This window comes from Typopeltis vanoorti, chromosome 17 (assembly GCF_054136105.1).
Source record: "Typopeltis vanoorti isolate ZY-2024b chromosome 17, IOZ_Tvanoo_1.0, whole genome shotgun sequence".
In the NCBI taxonomy this organism is placed as follows: Eukaryota; Metazoa; Arthropoda; class Arachnida; order Uropygi; family Thelyphonidae; genus Typopeltis; species Typopeltis vanoorti.
Window position 1 is genome coordinate 46,922,998 of NC_143565.1, and position 18,096 is coordinate 46,941,093.

At 34.6% G+C, this 18,096-nt stretch overlaps 1 protein-coding gene across 1 annotated transcript in view; it reads right to left on the minus strand.

Annotated features, from left to right (window-relative positions):
• Positions 1-18,096, minus strand: part of LOC150097366 (kanadaptin) — a 221,472-nt gene that overhangs the window by 81,675 nt on the left and 121,701 nt on the right. The window contains exons 8-9 of the mRNA XM_090407155.1: positions 7,415-7,487; positions 5,274-5,466 (exon numbers count right to left, since the gene is read on the minus strand). Of these exons, the coding sequence (XP_090263281.1) occupies positions 5,274-5,466; positions 7,415-7,487 (266 nt within the window). The remainder of the gene's footprint in view (positions 1-5,273; positions 5,467-7,414; positions 7,488-18,096) is intronic.

Consider the following 18,096-nt stretch of genomic DNA (forward strand, 5'->3'; position numbering starts at 1 on the left):
AATAACTCCATATTGTTGTGAGGGGGTGGGGTGGGATTGTTGGTGAATGTATCTGCCTGTATGGGTGGGATGTGATTTAGTTCAATGGTTAGGGCTTGATCATTAGAACAGATTATTTTTGCCCTGTTGAATAATGTTTTAATAACTCCATATTGTTGTGAGGGGGGGGGGGAGTTGTTGGTGAATGGATCTGCCTGTATGAACTAAATCACATCCGTAACACTTACTCAGTTTCTTTTAATCTATTACCTCCATTTCTGAGCTTCTTCAACACCTCCAGAATATCTTGCCATCTTCTTGATATTTATTTTCTATTTAACCATTAATTAAATTAAGGGGATATTAGATCCCACATTGTTTTAAAACCGAAGAAGAAACTCAAAAATTGGAATCAGAGAGTTTCATGCCGAATATAGTATAAAAAACTATAAAAGTATCGGCGAATACTAGTGTGAGCTGAATGCAAGTAGTCCTAGAACGTAGTACAAACGCGGGCAACTCGTTGCAAAGGTGGGGAAAGTTCTGATCGCTATTTTTGGTATTTTCCATAATGTAAAAACACATTTCCTAGGAAATGTATGCTGTTATTACATTATGGTAGGGAGGTCACTACCCAAACCGGTTTCAGCCTTTATTGAGGCTTCATCAGTGAGTAGATAGACCAAATACCAAAGGGTATAGCGAAAAGAACTTATATACTCTGCTATACGAGTTGTCCAAAAAGGCACACCCATTAAGTTACATTTTCTATGTTTTTATCAAAGTTTTCCCATAACTTTTGTTTAGCTAGTTTTACACAATGTTTAGCTTTCTTACATTTGTCTCTGCATTCTCTAAGAGCATTAGCTGACTTATTTGCCAGGAACTTTTGATATGCTTTCTTCTTTACCTTCACTGCTTCTTTAACTTCCTGTGTCCACCATGGAGTTCTGATTTTTCTATACTTACAACCTCACCACATGTCTCTCTGGCTGACTCAATCAGTGTTTTCTTCAAGGCTTACCACTGAATCTCCAAGGAATGGTTCCTGTTCTCAAACTCTTTCATTTTTTCTTCAATAATCTTTGTGTATTTTAGTTTACAGTTCACATCTGAGTGCTGCTCAACTTTTATTTGCTTTAAAACTTTCTTACATGTTATTCTTTTCAAAATGAAATTCAATTTTATCCTGCTCAAGACAAAATAATGATCACTTCAATTTCAAATCCTCTGTACACTCTGGTGTCCTGCACTAGGAAGAAAACATCACTATCAACAATAACATAGTCATTGAGATTTTTCTTATTTTTTGCCTCTTCTCTCCATGTGAATTTGTGCACATTTTTATGTTGGAACATGGTGTTAGTAATAACCAGTCCATGTCCTGAGCAGAAATCCAACAAGTATTTCCCATTATTAGTAGCTTTGCTCTTTTCTCCAAATGTTCCCAAAATATTTTTGTATGTGACAATCATTTCCTATTCTGCTATTTAGATCCCCAACAAGGACCAACTTTTCCTTTTTCATTGTGTCAGTTGCCTTCTCTAAAGTATCAAAAAATTCCCCCACTTCTACCTTAGTAGAACCTTCTATGGGACCATAGGCACAAATAAGTCTCATTGTCCAGTTTTCCATTCTGATATTTGCCCACATCACTCTACTTGAGACTGCCTGCTATTCAAGAAGATTAACCTCGTATTTAATGTTGATTACTATGGCTACTCCTTTTCCTTAATTGTCACTGCCTGAATATAACATTTTGTATTTATTGCTCAGAAAGATCTCACCAGTTTTTGTCTTTTTTGTTTCGGTCACCCATATTATGTCGATCTGGTGTTACTTATCTAATTTCTCAGCTAGCTGCATTTCTTTGCCATTCAGGCTTCTTATGTTGATAGTACCAATGAGTGGGGTATGTTTTCAGATATGTTCCAGTAGCTGACTTTTCGCTGTTTGCCCTGGTTCTCTGGCAAAAACAACAGGGGGGGGGGTCTTGTTTAACTGGGCGATGCTAGCATGAAATTTTGTCATGTTGTACCATCATTTTGTATTTTGGTTTAAGCCAATAAAAATACAATTTGGTTGGCTAAATTCCAAATTGCCAGCCCATCCTCGTTCGTTCAGTATCCAGGTAGATACCTAACAGGGTGCACCACGAGAAGGTAAAGATTGGACATTAAGTCAGAAGCCCTGGTCGGTTCTCCGTATTCCTTTAAAGGCAATGTGGAGGTCTCCTCTCAGTTATACAGCTTTGACCCTTAAGCTCCCCAATTAAGGTATCTAAAAAATAAAAAAAATTAAGGTATCAAAAAACGGTAATTTTCTCTCTCCCTCAATTTCTAAGGTGAACTTAATTTTGTGATGGAAAGAGTTTATTTAGTTAAGAAATCCAAAAGTGCTGCTTCTGTTTCTCCATATAATGAAAATGTCGTCAACATATCTCCACCAAACCACTGGTTTTGGGTCTAATTGTGAAAGAATGTCTTTTTCTAGTTTCTCCATAAATAGGTCTGCACATAGTGGGGATAGAGTGCTACCCATAGCAAGACCGGCTAATTGTTTGTATATCGTTCCATTAGATTTGAAGAAATTTGATTTTAGACAATGTCTGACAAGAGAAGTAATACCTTCAGGACATAGGTTATCCAAAATGTTGGTGACTTCATCCACCAGGACATTGGTGAACAAGGACACCACAACTAGGCTGGCAAGAATGTCTGTCTCCGAGATTGAGATGTTTTTCAGCTTTTCAACGAAATGTTGCATATTTTTTTTATATACGTGTCAGAATTATGAATATGTGCCTTAAGGAGATGGGCAAGGTATTTTGACAATAAGTAGGTGGGAGAGTTTATTCCATCCACTATAGAACGTAGAGGTATTCCAGTTTTGTGAACTTTAGGAGACCATATAGTCATGGTGTCAATGGATGTAACAACTTTAATTTCAGTTTTAGGTCTGTTGGCCAACTGTCCATATTGCATAAAAGGTTATTTGTTTCATTACGGTTCATCCATGTGGGGTCTGAATCTAATACACTGTCTGTGGATGTGTCCAAGAGTAACTCTGTAATCTTTTTCATGTAATCTTGGTGTTTAAGATGACTGTCGAGTTTCCTTTGTCTGCCTTTAGAATGATAACTCGTTTCTTTTTCTTCAAATTGGACAGGGCTCTTTTTTCTAGAGGTGGGATATTTTCGTTAGGTGGCCTCGAAGATAAGAGGATAATAGCACTTTTTAATCTTAGATCATTAGCTATCGGTTCAAGTAAAGATGAAAGTGCTTTCTCTATGTTGCATATAATGTCCACTTTCGAAATAAAATCTGGAGTAATTGCGAAATTAAAGCCTTTCTTTAGTATGTTGGCTTCTGTATGTGTTAAGATATGGTCAGAGAAGTTAAAGACAACTTTGTTGCCTTGAAGGTTAGGCCTTGAATTACAACTTCTTTCATATAGAGTACTGAATTTATTGATTTGCCTTTCTTTGCTGATTAAAAAGGTCCTATTCAAACTATTGTTAATTGTGCTATCTAAATGTGACCATAGGTTGGCTTCTATATTGTTAGAAATGTCTTCGTATAAACGAAAGCCTGTCAAATCTACCTGACTTAGTTCAGATCTAGTATGTTGTATTCTCTCTCGTAGTAACGCTAGACATTTTAAAATATATCTGTTTTGCTCTTCTTGAGTGGAACTGTTCTTTCATAACTAGGAACTTGGGAACGATGTTGTGGTTTCTGCATCTTTAAGAATGTAAGCTGGTTTAGAAGTCTAGCTTTCTTACATTTAAGCTGTTCAAATTTACATACCATGTTTTTAACTTCCCATTGGAATCTGCTCATGAGTTGGCTAAATGTGTTATTAAAATCTTCAGCCAATATATTCCAGTCTAATTTTATTATTAAATTAAAGTTGGTGGTTGAAAAAAATAGAATTGCCATGAACAGACTCGCGGGTTGTCTGTAGTTTGTGGAGCCAGTTTCTTTTCATACTCAGACTTAGTTTCAGTACAACTGTTGTGACTATTCTAGTGTGCTGCTTATAATTTTCATAATGGAAATCATTCTTATGCACAATGTAGTCCATCCACATCATCCGTTTCTTACAAATCTCTTGCTGAATAAGATTACGCATCCATCTGACTCCTACCTTATCTATTCTTTGAACTCTCTCAGGACACATTCTGATATTGTCTCATTTAAGTATTTTTTAAATTCTTCTCATCCAGCAACCAATACCATTTCACCGAAAAAAGCTAATAGTTATGTACACCGGGGCACGAACCTGCAACAGAGAACTGCACGTTTACCATCTATGCCACTGAAAACATAATTATTATGGTCAAACAGAGAGATCTACCAACATTCACCTAGAAGAATACAAGAAATTCATCTGCCACCACAACTATGATCAGTGTGGTCTAGCTGAGCAGACCATGCTTTCAGCTAAGTCTCATGCTGACCTTGCATAGAATCAAATGGGAAAAAAAACTGCTATGCTTCACTGCAGCAAATATAAACTTGAAAGACTTTTCTTTGAATCATCAGCAGATCTGTTAAACCAGCCTAATCATAAAAAATATGGATATGTTAACTTCTCAAGATTTGGGAAACTTTAATCCTTAGGCCTCCCTCCCAACAGCTGAGGCTAGTCTACAGCACCTATAGAGGGTGCACCTCACAAGACTTTAGGCTTTTAGTCTATTTCTTTTGAGTTCTTCTGTGTGCTTATAGAATTTCGAGATTGTATCACTGATAATATCTCTGTGACAGAGACGAAATATAGGATCTAATAAAGTTATATTTTATAGTTCCTCATTGCTGTATTCATTAAGCCTTATAATGAATTAATTGTTAACATATTCTTATGGCTCATGTAGTGAATTCAGAAAATTTCAACTTATGATGGAATCGTCAAAACGAAATCTCATCATAAGTCAAGGTCTGACTGTATTATAAAGTACTGTTTTGAGAGATCAAACTTTGCCCCTCTTCTTTTTAGCAGTCCAAAGATGTTGAGAGATGGAGAGCATAATTTTTAAATTTTCCTTAATAGCACATAAATGCTTTGTTTAATCCATAAAAACTTCACTTAACCCGGCGTTAGTAAGGTGGGGTGTCACAGACCCCAAAGATATAGAAATAAATAAATGTGACACCGCCACCTTACTAACGGTGGGTTAAGTGAAGTGATCCATTTAAAAATTTTTAAATTTAACAAAAATCTTTATTATCTAAGTTATTTGTTTTCGCATTATTTTTACAATATTTATCATTGCTAAAGCATAACCTTACACATTAAGAACAGGCAGATTAGCTGGACGAGCAATATTAACCAATTTCTGAAGATTACGCCTTTCTTGACAGAACTGAGCAAGTTGCAGCTTTAATTTGGATTTTGTTTTCTTATCAATTTGATTTTCATTCTGAATAGATGACATATAAGCATCCAGTGAATCAACATCCATTTCCTGTGACTGGGATAGTCCTAAAAGAGAGAGATTTATTTTAATTAAAGTAATGAAATATGGCATGATTATTTCATAATAAAGTAGCAATTTATCATAATAAGGTGTTTTTTTTTTTTTTTTTTTTAAATAACATATCTGAAATATAAACTGTATACTAGAAAAAAGTGAAAGGGATAATTGAATATATATATAAAAAGGAGGGGGAGAAAGAAAATTTTCACTAGCTATAAGCTTCCCACAGATTACGACTAATGTATTGTCATTATGCTAGATGTGTAAATTTCATTATCATAATATGAGTGCGCTTGGTTAAATCTGTCAAACTCACAGATTTTATTCAAAACAACTATTAATTTACATATATGTTTATATTGATTATATTCTTTTTTTTTTTACATATGGAAGTATTCCAAAGTGTAATACAACATGAATACAGCAGCCATATAATAAAAAAAAATGTTTAAAAAAATCATGACTTTGTTACAAAATGATATACCATTAAAACATTACGACTAACACAATAAATAGAACACAATAAAACAGAATAAAACAGATTACGACTAATGTATTGTCATTATGCTAGATGTGTAAATTTCATTATCATAATATGAGTGTGCTTGGTTAAATCTGTCAAACTCACAGATTTTATTCAAAACAACTATTAATTTACATATATATTTATATTGATTATATTCTTTTTTTTACATATGGAAGTATTCCAAAGTGTAATACAACATGAATACAGTAGCCATATAATAAAAAAAAATGTTTAAAAAAATCATGACTTTGTTACAAAATGATATACCATTAAAACATTTTTCTCCATTCTCTCCCCCCCCCCCCCCTTGCAAATAGGTGCAAATATAGCAGGTCTAGGTATAGAATAGAGATTTCCATACCTCTTTTACATCTCCTAACCAAAAGATCTAAAGTTCTAAGTTGGCACCCTTTAATATTATAAAAAAGAAGTAGTACAGCTGTGTAGGAGTTGATCTTAAGAGAAGTCTTCCAAATTTTTGGGCAATTAATGCAGCCATACTTGTTCAAGTTAGGAGAATGCTTCATAGCCATGGCTGCCTTTAAAAGTAATCTTTCTGACCTGTAATGACCTATATATAACACATTGGTTTTCTTCAATCTAATCCTGTGTGAAAGGTGGTTCCAAAGTGTGGTGTGTCAGTCCAGACTTGCCATAATAATAGTAGTAGTATTGAATGTATTTTTTTTGTTCTCCAAGGTGGATGTTAACAGATCTTCCTGTATGTCTATAGTAGGCCAATATAGAAGTCATTACAGGTTAGAAAGATTATTTTTAGAGTCAGCTATGGCCATGAAGTATTCTTCTAAACTTGAACAAGTATGGTTGCATTAATTAGCCCAAAATTTGGGAACCCGTCATCTTAAGATCAACTCTTACACAGTTGTAATACTTCATTTTACAACATTAGAGGGCACCAAATTTGGACTTCAGATCTTTTGTCCATACAATTTGAACTGTTTCATTTCTTGTTGTCACATGCAAACTAATGCTGTTTTTGTGCTCTGGAGATGCTGGTTTAAAATCCAGCAAAATATAAGACAGTTAATAAACATCTTTTTCGTAATTTAGTTATTTTGTTATAATAGCATAAAAATAAGTTATGAATAACATTCAATTTAATTTAATTGTTGTACAAGATGTCTGGAATTAAGCATGGTTTCAAAAAAAAGAATAAATATTTTTATAAAAGAGAAATTTATATGGTAGGGGAAACATGGTAAAGAAATATAGCAATTGTGATTGCCAAAAATATACTTGAGCAGTCCCAAATGCACTAATGTAAAGATTCTCACATTCTCAAACCTGACTTGAAGAAAATTACATTGAATGAATAATTAAAATACTAATGGCAGACAAAAGACCAAAGAGAGATGATTTTTTGTAATAAAAAAAAGCAAAAGCAAAAAAAAAAAGTTTTTTGTTACCTGTCTTATTACTTTCCTGTAACTTTCTTTCTATATCTTTAATCTGCTCTTCAATGATTTCCAATTTCTTTAACTAAAAAAAAAAAAATATATATATATATATATAAAACAAATTATGTTCCAACCTCAAGTATATATTGCGAATGTTGTTTAAATTTATCAGCAATTATTCAGACTACTCTTTGTTAATAAAGAATATTTATAGGCAAATTGCACATCTATTTTTACAATCCTTTCAGATTGCACTACGTAAAGTAGTTATTGATACTATCACAAATACTTACTCTTGAAGAAATAGCATGGTGCTGATCAGATGTGAATTTATGACATATAAAATGTGTTACTATTAATATCCTATGCGTGGTCAGCTGTTTAGTTCAGATGTAATTTATTGAATTAATCTAATAGGGACAGAGAGGAGACTTGATTGAATACAGAGAGAAGACTCAAGATTCTTCTACAAAATAAGTATTTGAATAATTTCTGGTTCCTTGAATATACAAGGATATATTTACTGAACTAGAATATAAAGAATACACTCTGTATATTTTCAACTTATTTATAAACTCCAGGCAAGTTTTCTCTCCATCTCATACTTTTCAATATTACATTATAGCTAAATAATTCTCATGATTATCATGATACAACTCCCCATATGCTTAGTGAATCTTTTCGTGATGTAGGCAAGGAGATTCACTGTTGATACAGAGCGACAGAATCCATACTGGCTACTGATTAATTAGAAGGCTTTCACATGATGAAGACAATATGTGTATTACTGACCTCCTCTACTGCTTCAGAAAGAATGAATGAAAATGGTTGATCTTGTTGATTAAAGACATCTGAGAATTTCATTATTTGCATAATTTATATATGCCATAGTAAAGTACTAATTTATTAATAACAATAACAAATCTTTTGCTTCATGTCTCATAAAACATTCAACAGTATGGGCTAAAGAATAACAGAAATTTGAATACAGATGAACAATAAAATGCATGTGATACAATAGAATCTTTATAGGCATGCTGTGATATATGAGCCGCTCATTTGCGAAATCTATTAACTCCACAAAAAAAAAAAAAGTAGAGAAAATTGATAATATAACAAACATTCTTTTTTAAAATTCTTTTTAAAGTTTAAATTCAAATAAACATTGTAAAATGCATTATTACAGGCGTAGCTTTTATCTAATGACATATAAAATGCATAAAATAGTATATCCTTGGAATAATAGTTATTATTTTAACATTTTTTGCATAAGTAAGGGAGTTAATCGATTTGGCAAGTGAAAATAACTCAGTAACTCATTAACACATTAAACGCTGTGTCGGTCATTGGTGACGACGATATAAAATGTAATAAATAATGTTCTGATATTAAAATTAACACAAAGTGATGAAATTTTTGAGGCCTATTTATAGTATTGCTATTTATTGTTATTCTTTATCTCGACAATTCATAAGATGAGTAGCTAATTACAAATAAGATTAAATCACGAGCTATCATATACGAGAGAGATAAACCAAGGGGTCCGACAGCGATGTCCCCTTTCAGTAACTCTTTTTAATATCTACTTAAATTAAATAATAATAAAATGGAATAAAAATTTACATCAAGGAATCAAACTTTCTCCTACAGTAAACTTAAACACTTTCCTCTTTGCCGATGACCAAATAATAATTACAAATTCTGAAGATAACTTACAGAAAGCTATTTTAGATCTAAATGAGATATCCAAAGATTATGGTATGATAATATCAACAGAAAAATCAAAAACTATGGCCTTTAAAGGACAAGATCCAGCAAGAACTAAAATAGAAATAGATAACAAGATCTTAGAACAGGTGAATTCATTTAACTACCTAGGCTGCATGATCACATATGAAAATGAAAAAGATATAAACGTAAAAATTGCAAAATATTTTAAAATAACAGGTGTAATTAACTCTATATTTGATTCTCGTAGACAGGCTTATACGTTGGTTATGCATTTCTAAATCACTTAGGGAATTGAAACAACGTAGATCCGAATATAAATTAAATTATACTTTAATAAATATTTCTGATATTTCGGCAATGTTACATTGCCATTTTCAAAAGGAACTTACAAAAAGGCAGTTGCACACAGGCACTAACAATACAGTAACTGAGAATGAAGATATGAAGCTATTGTTCTCCTAAAAGTCCTGATGGTGAGGTCTAGCGGGCTAAGTAGGCGTTCTTGGCCATTGGGCTGAAGGTCTGCTGATGTATGCCCCTCCCAAATTTGGGGCAGTCGCATACAACCAAATTTGTGGAGGTTTGGAGAGTTTCTTAGGGCAGAGGCTGATTCCATAAATAATCTTTCATATTTATATTTGCTCCGGTGTATTAGTGTAGCTTTCTTCCACCGTATTCTGTGGCGTGTATCCAGAGCATGGTCTGCAAGACCAGAATGGCTATACTTGTAAAACCGGATGTAGTCCTTGAGTTCAGAAATTCTGATATTCGCTGTCCTGCCTGTTTGGCCAAAGTACGACAGTTTACAACTGCAAGGGACTTGGTATACACCAGGTAGGTCTAGGGGAAGTGGTTGGTCTTTGGTAGAGCGGATAAGGGATGCCAATTTTCTGTAAGGCCTGTAACAGGAGGTGAGGTCATGTTTTTTTAGAATTTTGGTAATTTTTTCTCAGGTGCCTCGGATGTAGGGAATGGTGATGGATTTAGAGTAATCTTTTTTGTGGAGGGGAGGAGGAGGGGGGCTGTGGTTTGTAGGTTTTAATATTTTTTGGATTTTTTTGGGGGGGGTAGCCATTGGCTGTGAAAGTGTTGAGGATGTGATTTAGTTCAGTGTTAAGGGCTATGTCATTAGAACAGATTAGTTTAGCCCTGTTGTATAGTGTTTTTACCACTCCATATTGTTGTGAGGGGGGTGGTGGGATTGTTGGTGGATGTATCTGCCTGTATGGGTGGGTTTTCTGTAAACTGAGAAAGCCAAAGTTCCATCAGGCTGGCGGGTGACTAGTGTGTCTAGGAAAGGGAGGCAGTTGTTTTCCTCTTTTTCCAGGGTGAACTTGATTCTGGTGTGTTGGTTGTTTAAGTGTGTAAGGAAGGAGAGGAGTGTTTCAGAGCCATGTGGCCAAATAGCGAACACATCATCAACGTAGCGAAGCCATATGGTTGGTTTTTGTGGGGCAGAGGCTAAGGCTTTTTCCTCAAAGGTCTCCATAAAGAAATTGGCCAAGGGTGGGGAGAGTGGTGAGCCCATGGCTGTCCCCTCTATTTGTTTGTAGAATTTTCCCTGCCAAACGAAATAGCCTGAGTTCATTGTGAACTGAAATAGGGCTGAGATATCGGGAGAAAATTTAGCTTGGATTAGCTCTAAAGTTTCCTTGAGTGGGACATTTGTGAATAAGGAGGAGATGTCGAAGCTGACCATTATGTCATTATGTTGGAGTGTAAGGTTTTCTATGCTGGCTTTGAAGTGGGCTGAGTTTTTTATGTGTGATGGTGTGTTGCCAGTATAGTGTGTGAGCTCTTTGGCCAAATGTTTAGCTAATTTGTATATGGGGGAATCAATGCCATCCACTATGGGACGTAATGGCACATTTTCTTTATGTATTTTTGGGAGTCCGTAAATACGGGGGGGATATAGAGTTAAACGGTTTTAATCTGTTGGTAACTTCTACAGGCCAAGAAGTGACTTTCTTAAGGAGCCTGTGAAGTTTTTTAATTTGTGAGTTGGTGAGGTTGTAATTGATAGGGAGGTAAGTAGCCCGATCAAATAGAAGAGCATTCAGCTTACCTTTGTAGTCCTTTAGGTTAAGTACTACAGTTGCATTTCCCTTGTCCGCTTTGGTGATAACTAATTCTTTATTATTTCTCAATTCCTGTAGGGCTTTAAATTCCTTGTTGGATATATTGGTTTTGGGTGGTTTTGCTATGGAAAGGACACAAGCTACATCCAGTCTTACACTGTTGGCGATTTGATGTGGAAGGTGGCGGATTCCTCTTTCAATCTGGATCATAATATCCTCACTTGGTATTTTTCTGGGAGCAATGGCGAAGTTGTGGCCACGTGAAAGCACGTTGAGAGCTTCAGGCTTCAGGGTGACTGAAGAAAGGTTGATTACAGTGTTGGTAGCAAGTTTTGGATTGACGGTAGAATTCTTTTTTAATTTATCGAATTTCTTCATCTGTCGGCCTCGTATCTTTTCAAACTCTTTGTCTGCAGCGGTACACGAGATGTCATGTAAAATTGACCACAGTTCGTAATTTAAGGTGCACGAAAGTTCATCTTCGAGGGAACGAATAGCTTCGTTAATTTCGGCTAAGAATAACCGCGTGGCGGCGATTTGTTCGCGAAGTAACGCGTAGCTAGCGCGGTTGTATATACGGAGCGCTTTTTGCGAAACAAAACGGTGCTTCAATTTTACACAGTTCGGGATTACCTTGTTATCCCGGCAGCGTTTCAGGAAAGTCAGACGATTTAATTGTCTAGACAGCTTCAACTTCATTTTACCATATTGGCGGGCCTTCCGTGCGATCGAGATACGATCGCACGGAACCACTTCCCCTAGACCTACCTGGTGTATACCAGGTCCCTTGCAGTTGTAAACTGTCGTACTTTGGCCAAACAGGCAGGACAGCGAATATCAGAATTTCTGAACACAAGGACTACATCCGGTTTTACAAGTATAGCCATTCTGGTCTTGCAGACCATGCTCTGGATACATGCCACAGAATACGGTGGAAGAAAGCTACAGTAATACACCGGAGCAAATATAAATTCGAAAGATTATTTATGGAATCAGCCTCTGCCCTAAGAAACTCTCCAAACCTCAACAAATTTGGTTGTATGCAACTGCCCCAAATTCGGGAGGCATTCTTCAGCAGACCTTCAGCCCAACGGCCAAGAATGCCTACTTAGCAAGCTAGAGGGCACCATCAGGACTTTTAGGAGAACGATAGCTTCATATCTTCATTCTCAGTTACTGTATTGTTAGTGCCTGTGTGCAACTGCCTTTTTGTAAGTTCCTTTTGAAAATGGCAATGTAACATTGCCGAAATATCGGAAATATTTATTAAAGTATAATTTAATTTATATTCGGATCTACGTTGTTTCAATTCCCTAAGTGATTTAGTAACTCTATATTTAAACCAAACCTAGTTCAAAAACAAACCAGACTAAAAGTATACAATACATTAGCCCTACCAGTCTTAATATATGGAAGCGAAATCTGGGCAATAAAACAAAAAGACAAAGATTAACAACAACAGAAATGAAATTTATGAGAAAAACTGCAAGGCATACCCTATTTGATCACAAAAGAAATGAAGAAATTATGAAAGAATTAACGAAGAACCAGTAATACAAAAAATTAAAAAATATAAACATAAATGGATGGAACATGTTCAAAGAATGAAAACAGAAAGATTACCAAAACAAGCCTTAAAGCACAAGCCATTAGGAAAAAGAAAACCAGGACGTCCTCTTAAACGATGACTTCTAAGGCTGGAACAAGCCATGCTAGGCCTAAATCCTTGATACGCATGATGATGAGTAACTAATTCCTTTCGAAATTTTGTAATAGATTTTTTTTTGGTTTCATTTTTAAATAAAATGTAACGATGACTTCTAAGGCTGGAACAGGACATGCTAGGCCTAAATCCTTGATACGCATGATGATGATGATGAGTAACTAATTCCTTTCGAAATTCTGTAATAGATTTTTTTTTGGTCATTTTTAAATAAAATGTGTACAGCATACATGAAAAGGTAAATAAAGTGGGCTTGGTGCTTAACGTGTTAATTGTATTGCTCTTTTTGAAATTTTACTTTTTTATGACAGGATAACAGTAAATGGTTTACCATTATTGTTTAATATATACTGTTGCATTAAAAAATTACTTAACTAAATTCTTATAAGCATTTCAATTGCATTATTGCAACAATTTACTTGAGAGTATGGAGTTAATCACACTGGCTTCTGAAATAAATTATTTATTATTCGACGGCTAAAAAAATTTTTGTTATTTAGTGGTGTTAAGTCTAATTATTAAGGAAATTTATTTTAAATATCAAAAGTTAAGCATCAATCAATTTGGCACTAAAATTTTAAAAAAATTCAAAAAGTGGAATTAATCACTTTGGCCTGTGAATGGCTCATATAAAAGCTAAGATAAAACAATAAAAAAATAAATAAGTTAAAAAATTATTTAATACAGTCAGGTAAAACAATTTTTCAAATTTTTGTAACAGAAAGGCAATCACTGCGATTTAAATCAGGGCAACGTGGTAAGGCTTCAGCACTTTCTTTGAATAGGTGTTGAAATTTATATTTATATCTGTCCAAGAGTTTATTATCCCACTGGATCCCATGGCTAGTGCTGTCAATTCCATGTTCAGTAAGACCAGATTTGTGGAATTTATTAAACTGAATACGAATACATTATTTATGATGTTCAGAAATACATTTTTTAACTTATCTCTCCAACGGACCAAAACAAAAGTAGTTCTCGCAACCTGTATTTTGGTCAGTAGTTGGGTGGGGGGGAGTCCCATCCAAGTATCAATAAAATCAATAGTATGAAGTGAATAAATAAATAAATGATAAAAGCATTCATAAATATGGCATTTCAAACCAATGCTCACTTCATAGCACAGTACAGTACTACAGAATATTAAAATAACTTTATTCAAAAATTCCAATATATTTCATCCAACGTTTCATGGACATCATCACGGAGACAGACTATTAACTACATTCAAAACATGAATTATAATAATGAATCATACAGACTGTGCCTGTTAAGTAATGAGACAAGAATTATTATATCAAAACAATGAACTATATTGGAATTGTCAATTACACTGACTCAAAATAATTTCCCTCCAATTCCACACAATGTTTACATCTCTCATACAGGTGTTTGAAGGCATTGAAAGTCATGAACAGGAACCTCCTTCAGTGTCTGGGTCACATTGTGTTGGATGTCCTCGATGTTACTGAAGCACTCCCATTTCAAGGCATACTTCATCTTTGGAAAGAGGAAAAAGTCTTCAGGAGCAAATCTGATGAACGGGGGGGGGGGGGGGGGGGTTCGATCACACGCAGATTGACTTTGAAGCCAGAAACTGTTTCACAGGCAGCATACAATGTGTGGTCACACTGTCATGCAACAGAAACCAATTGTTGAAAGTTCTTCCCTAACATGTTGCATCATGGCATACAGATGTTGCATTACTCCTAACTAATACTGAGTGTTCACTGTGGTGCCTTTAGGAACAAATTTGTGGTGGATAATTCCAGCAGTGTCAAAAAAAAAAAAAAAAAAAAAAAAAAAAAAAAAAAAAAAAAAAACATTGTCGTGACACGTGATTTTCGTAACTTGACTTTCTTCTATTGGGGAGAAGGCACTTCATGTCATTCCATGTTCTGAAGTTTTGTTTCCAGATCAAACTGAAAACACCAACTTTCATCACCAATAACAATTCTTTGCAACACATCATGATCCTGATCAACTGCATGGATGAAATTTTGACAACATGCAACCCAGAGCTCTCTCTGTTTGTGTGTCAATGTGTTCAGCACAAACCTCGAACAAATCTTCCTCTTGTGCAAATCTCTTTCTAAGATTAATCTGGCCATTTCCTTACAGACACCAAGCTGTACAGTGAGTAGTGTAGTGGTTATTTGCCTGTCATGGGCAATAATTTTTCTAGCTTTCACCACATTTCATTTGTCCATGCAAAAACTGCCCACCCACAACATGATTCATCCTCCAGGAACTCCCTCCCCTCTTTAAAAGTTAAAAAAAAACCAGTGGAACACAGACAGTCATGCTGTTAACTTTTTTTAAGGTCTTGGTACACTTCTGTAGTAGTTTTCTTAATTTACTATAAAATTTTATCACAGGTCTTTGCTCTGTGACACAAATTCTGACACACTCTACTTACACACACTTACTTCAACGGTTACTACATAAAAACTGCACTGCATCACCTGACTCGAAAGTTGCACCTGCGATCACAACAAGCTCTAGTAGTCAAAGCTATAAACACGTTTGTTACTTTTATTCAAAGGGCTGTCCTGTAAATAATCAATATCATTACTTGTCAGGCATACTGTGTAAATCATGTGTGTATATATGTATGATTTATGACCAAGACATGAGCTAATATTAGCTCATGTTGCGGTTATGGTATTACACTATTAGAGTTCAAAGGAACAATTGAAAGTTGCATAGATAAAAAATAATTATTAATTTAAAAAAATTATGAACAATTAATAGTCATCATTTCCCCAAAACATGGATATTAGCATGCAGTCTGATCGGTTCAGATTTGGATGATTTAGTGGCATTTCACGTGTGTCAATGAAAAGACAATCAAATTTAAACTTCCTGGAATGAAGTAGTAATATACTCTTGTTGTTCTTCAATTCTAATCAAGGCAGAATGGCCAGTCTTCCAAAACAGCAAAAATGACATGAGTAGGGCACGTGATAGATGCCTGGTAAGGAAAGAGGTGGTAATGCATCCTTTGTAGATGATAGGAAGGAAGACAGTTTCCAAGCTGGTTTGAAGGAAGCAAACAGACTCAATTTACAAAGAATCGTTGCTATCCGTTTCAAGGTTCCTTTCAGGTAGGATATTGAAATTCTTTTCACATCAGACTGTAGTCTAGTAGAAGGATGATAATTATCAATAATTTTTTGAATGGTAGTTTTGTTGTATCCATTACACATCACATTGTTTTTATTTTGGTCAGTTCATCTAACAAAAGGGGATCAGAAGAGCAGATCGTATGAGCTCTACGTACAAGACACTTAATAATACCCATTTTCTGTGATGAATGATGATGGTGGGAGGATTTGTGAATGTGCCAGTAATGGTTGGCTTCCGATAAACTGAAAATTCAACAAGACCTGTGGAATTACAAATTATTAAGGTATCCACAAAGAGTAGTGAATTATTGGATTCATGTTCAATAGTGAACTTGATACGGGAGTACAAGGAGTTGATTTTCTCCAGGAAGTGAAGTAATTCTGACTCAATACAGGACCAGACTGCAAATATATAATCAAAATGTAACCATATACGAGGCTGAGGAAATATAGTGTCAGAGTTCTTTTTCTAGATGCTTCATAAATTAATCAGCTATGTCTGGTGAGATAGGATAGCTCACTGCTCTTCCTTCTATTTATTTGAACAACTTATTATGCCATGTAATAGAACAATTTATTATGCCATCAATAGCCTGCATTGATGGTGAATTTAAATAGGTTAACAAAGTCTTCTGGGAAATCAGATTGTAAAAACGAACATACCACTCTTGTAGTGGTATGTTCGTGAATAGGAAGACTACATCAAAAGAAACCATAATCTCATTATTAGACAGGAGACCTTTTATTCTCTGGATTTGTTTACAAACTAGATCTGTTGTTTATGAAGTAATGGAAGAAACTTCTTTCTCCGGTACAAAAATTAGTAAATTGTGCATCAAATTGAACTGCAAGAGGTAAGAGTATTTATACTTCGGTGAGACAGGAGGAATAATATTGTGTGCTGTGCCATATAACGGAGAAAAAAAGAGAAAAAAAAAAAAATCTATAAAAACTATGGAAAAAAAGAAGGAAATTTTATATTTTCAGAAAAGGATAGCATTTGACTCTGATGATGAAGATTACATCATCAGAGTCAATTTCCTAACAAGGAAATTGATTCCGATGAACATTTTGTTATTGTGAAAACAAGGCGTTTAGTCTGGTAGACGTGATTAAGTATATGTTAAACACTCCAGTAATAGAATGAGTCAGAGAATGGGTGATTTTAATATTTTTGGATAAGAAAATCTCTGAAGTGTAGATTTATTTTAGAAGGCCTTGGATTTTGTAGTTAAGTAATTTCATTTAAAGTGTATATATTGTTTTAGTTTTATTAAATGTGTATATTTTTTGTATTTGGTCTAGAGTCTGTGATTTTCTGGATTCTAAAAGAAATAGTTAAAAGTCATTGCACCAATCGGAACTGAACTCTTGTGTAAATACTAAACACTCGGAGTATAAAAACAATCTTTATAGAGAATAAAAATTTTAAAAAATCTTCTTTATAGAGACAATCTCAAAACACGGTGTAGTGATTAAAATCTCACTTTTCCATCAATAATATTTGAGTCTACAGTATACATCTGAAAGGTGCTTGAGTTGGAAAAACTTTCATGGTATTTTTTCTTTTCAATGATGCTCATGTTTATCAGGCCCAAATACTAAAGATTATTATCTCTTTTCATTTCAAATGTTCTGTATACTCTTGAACCCTGATCCAGTCTGAAGACATCTCTATCAATAATAACATAATCTATATGCATATTTTTATGTTGGGCAATAGTAATGACTAGTAGCATGTCCTGAGCAGAAATAATCCCCCATGTACTCACATTGCTTACTTAGCCTTACTTTCCTCCATCAAATTTTCCCAAAGCATATCTATATATTTGAAATTCATTTCCTAAACTGCTTTTTTAGGTTTAGGTTATCATAAGGATACCAGTTATCAATTCTACATGGAAACTACGACTAGTCAAGACTCCCATCTACAGAACATTTTTTCATTTACTCAAAAACCCATCTTCAACAGGAATTCCAAATCATAGGAAGCATTTCTATCAATGATAATTAGAGTCAAACCACTTAAAA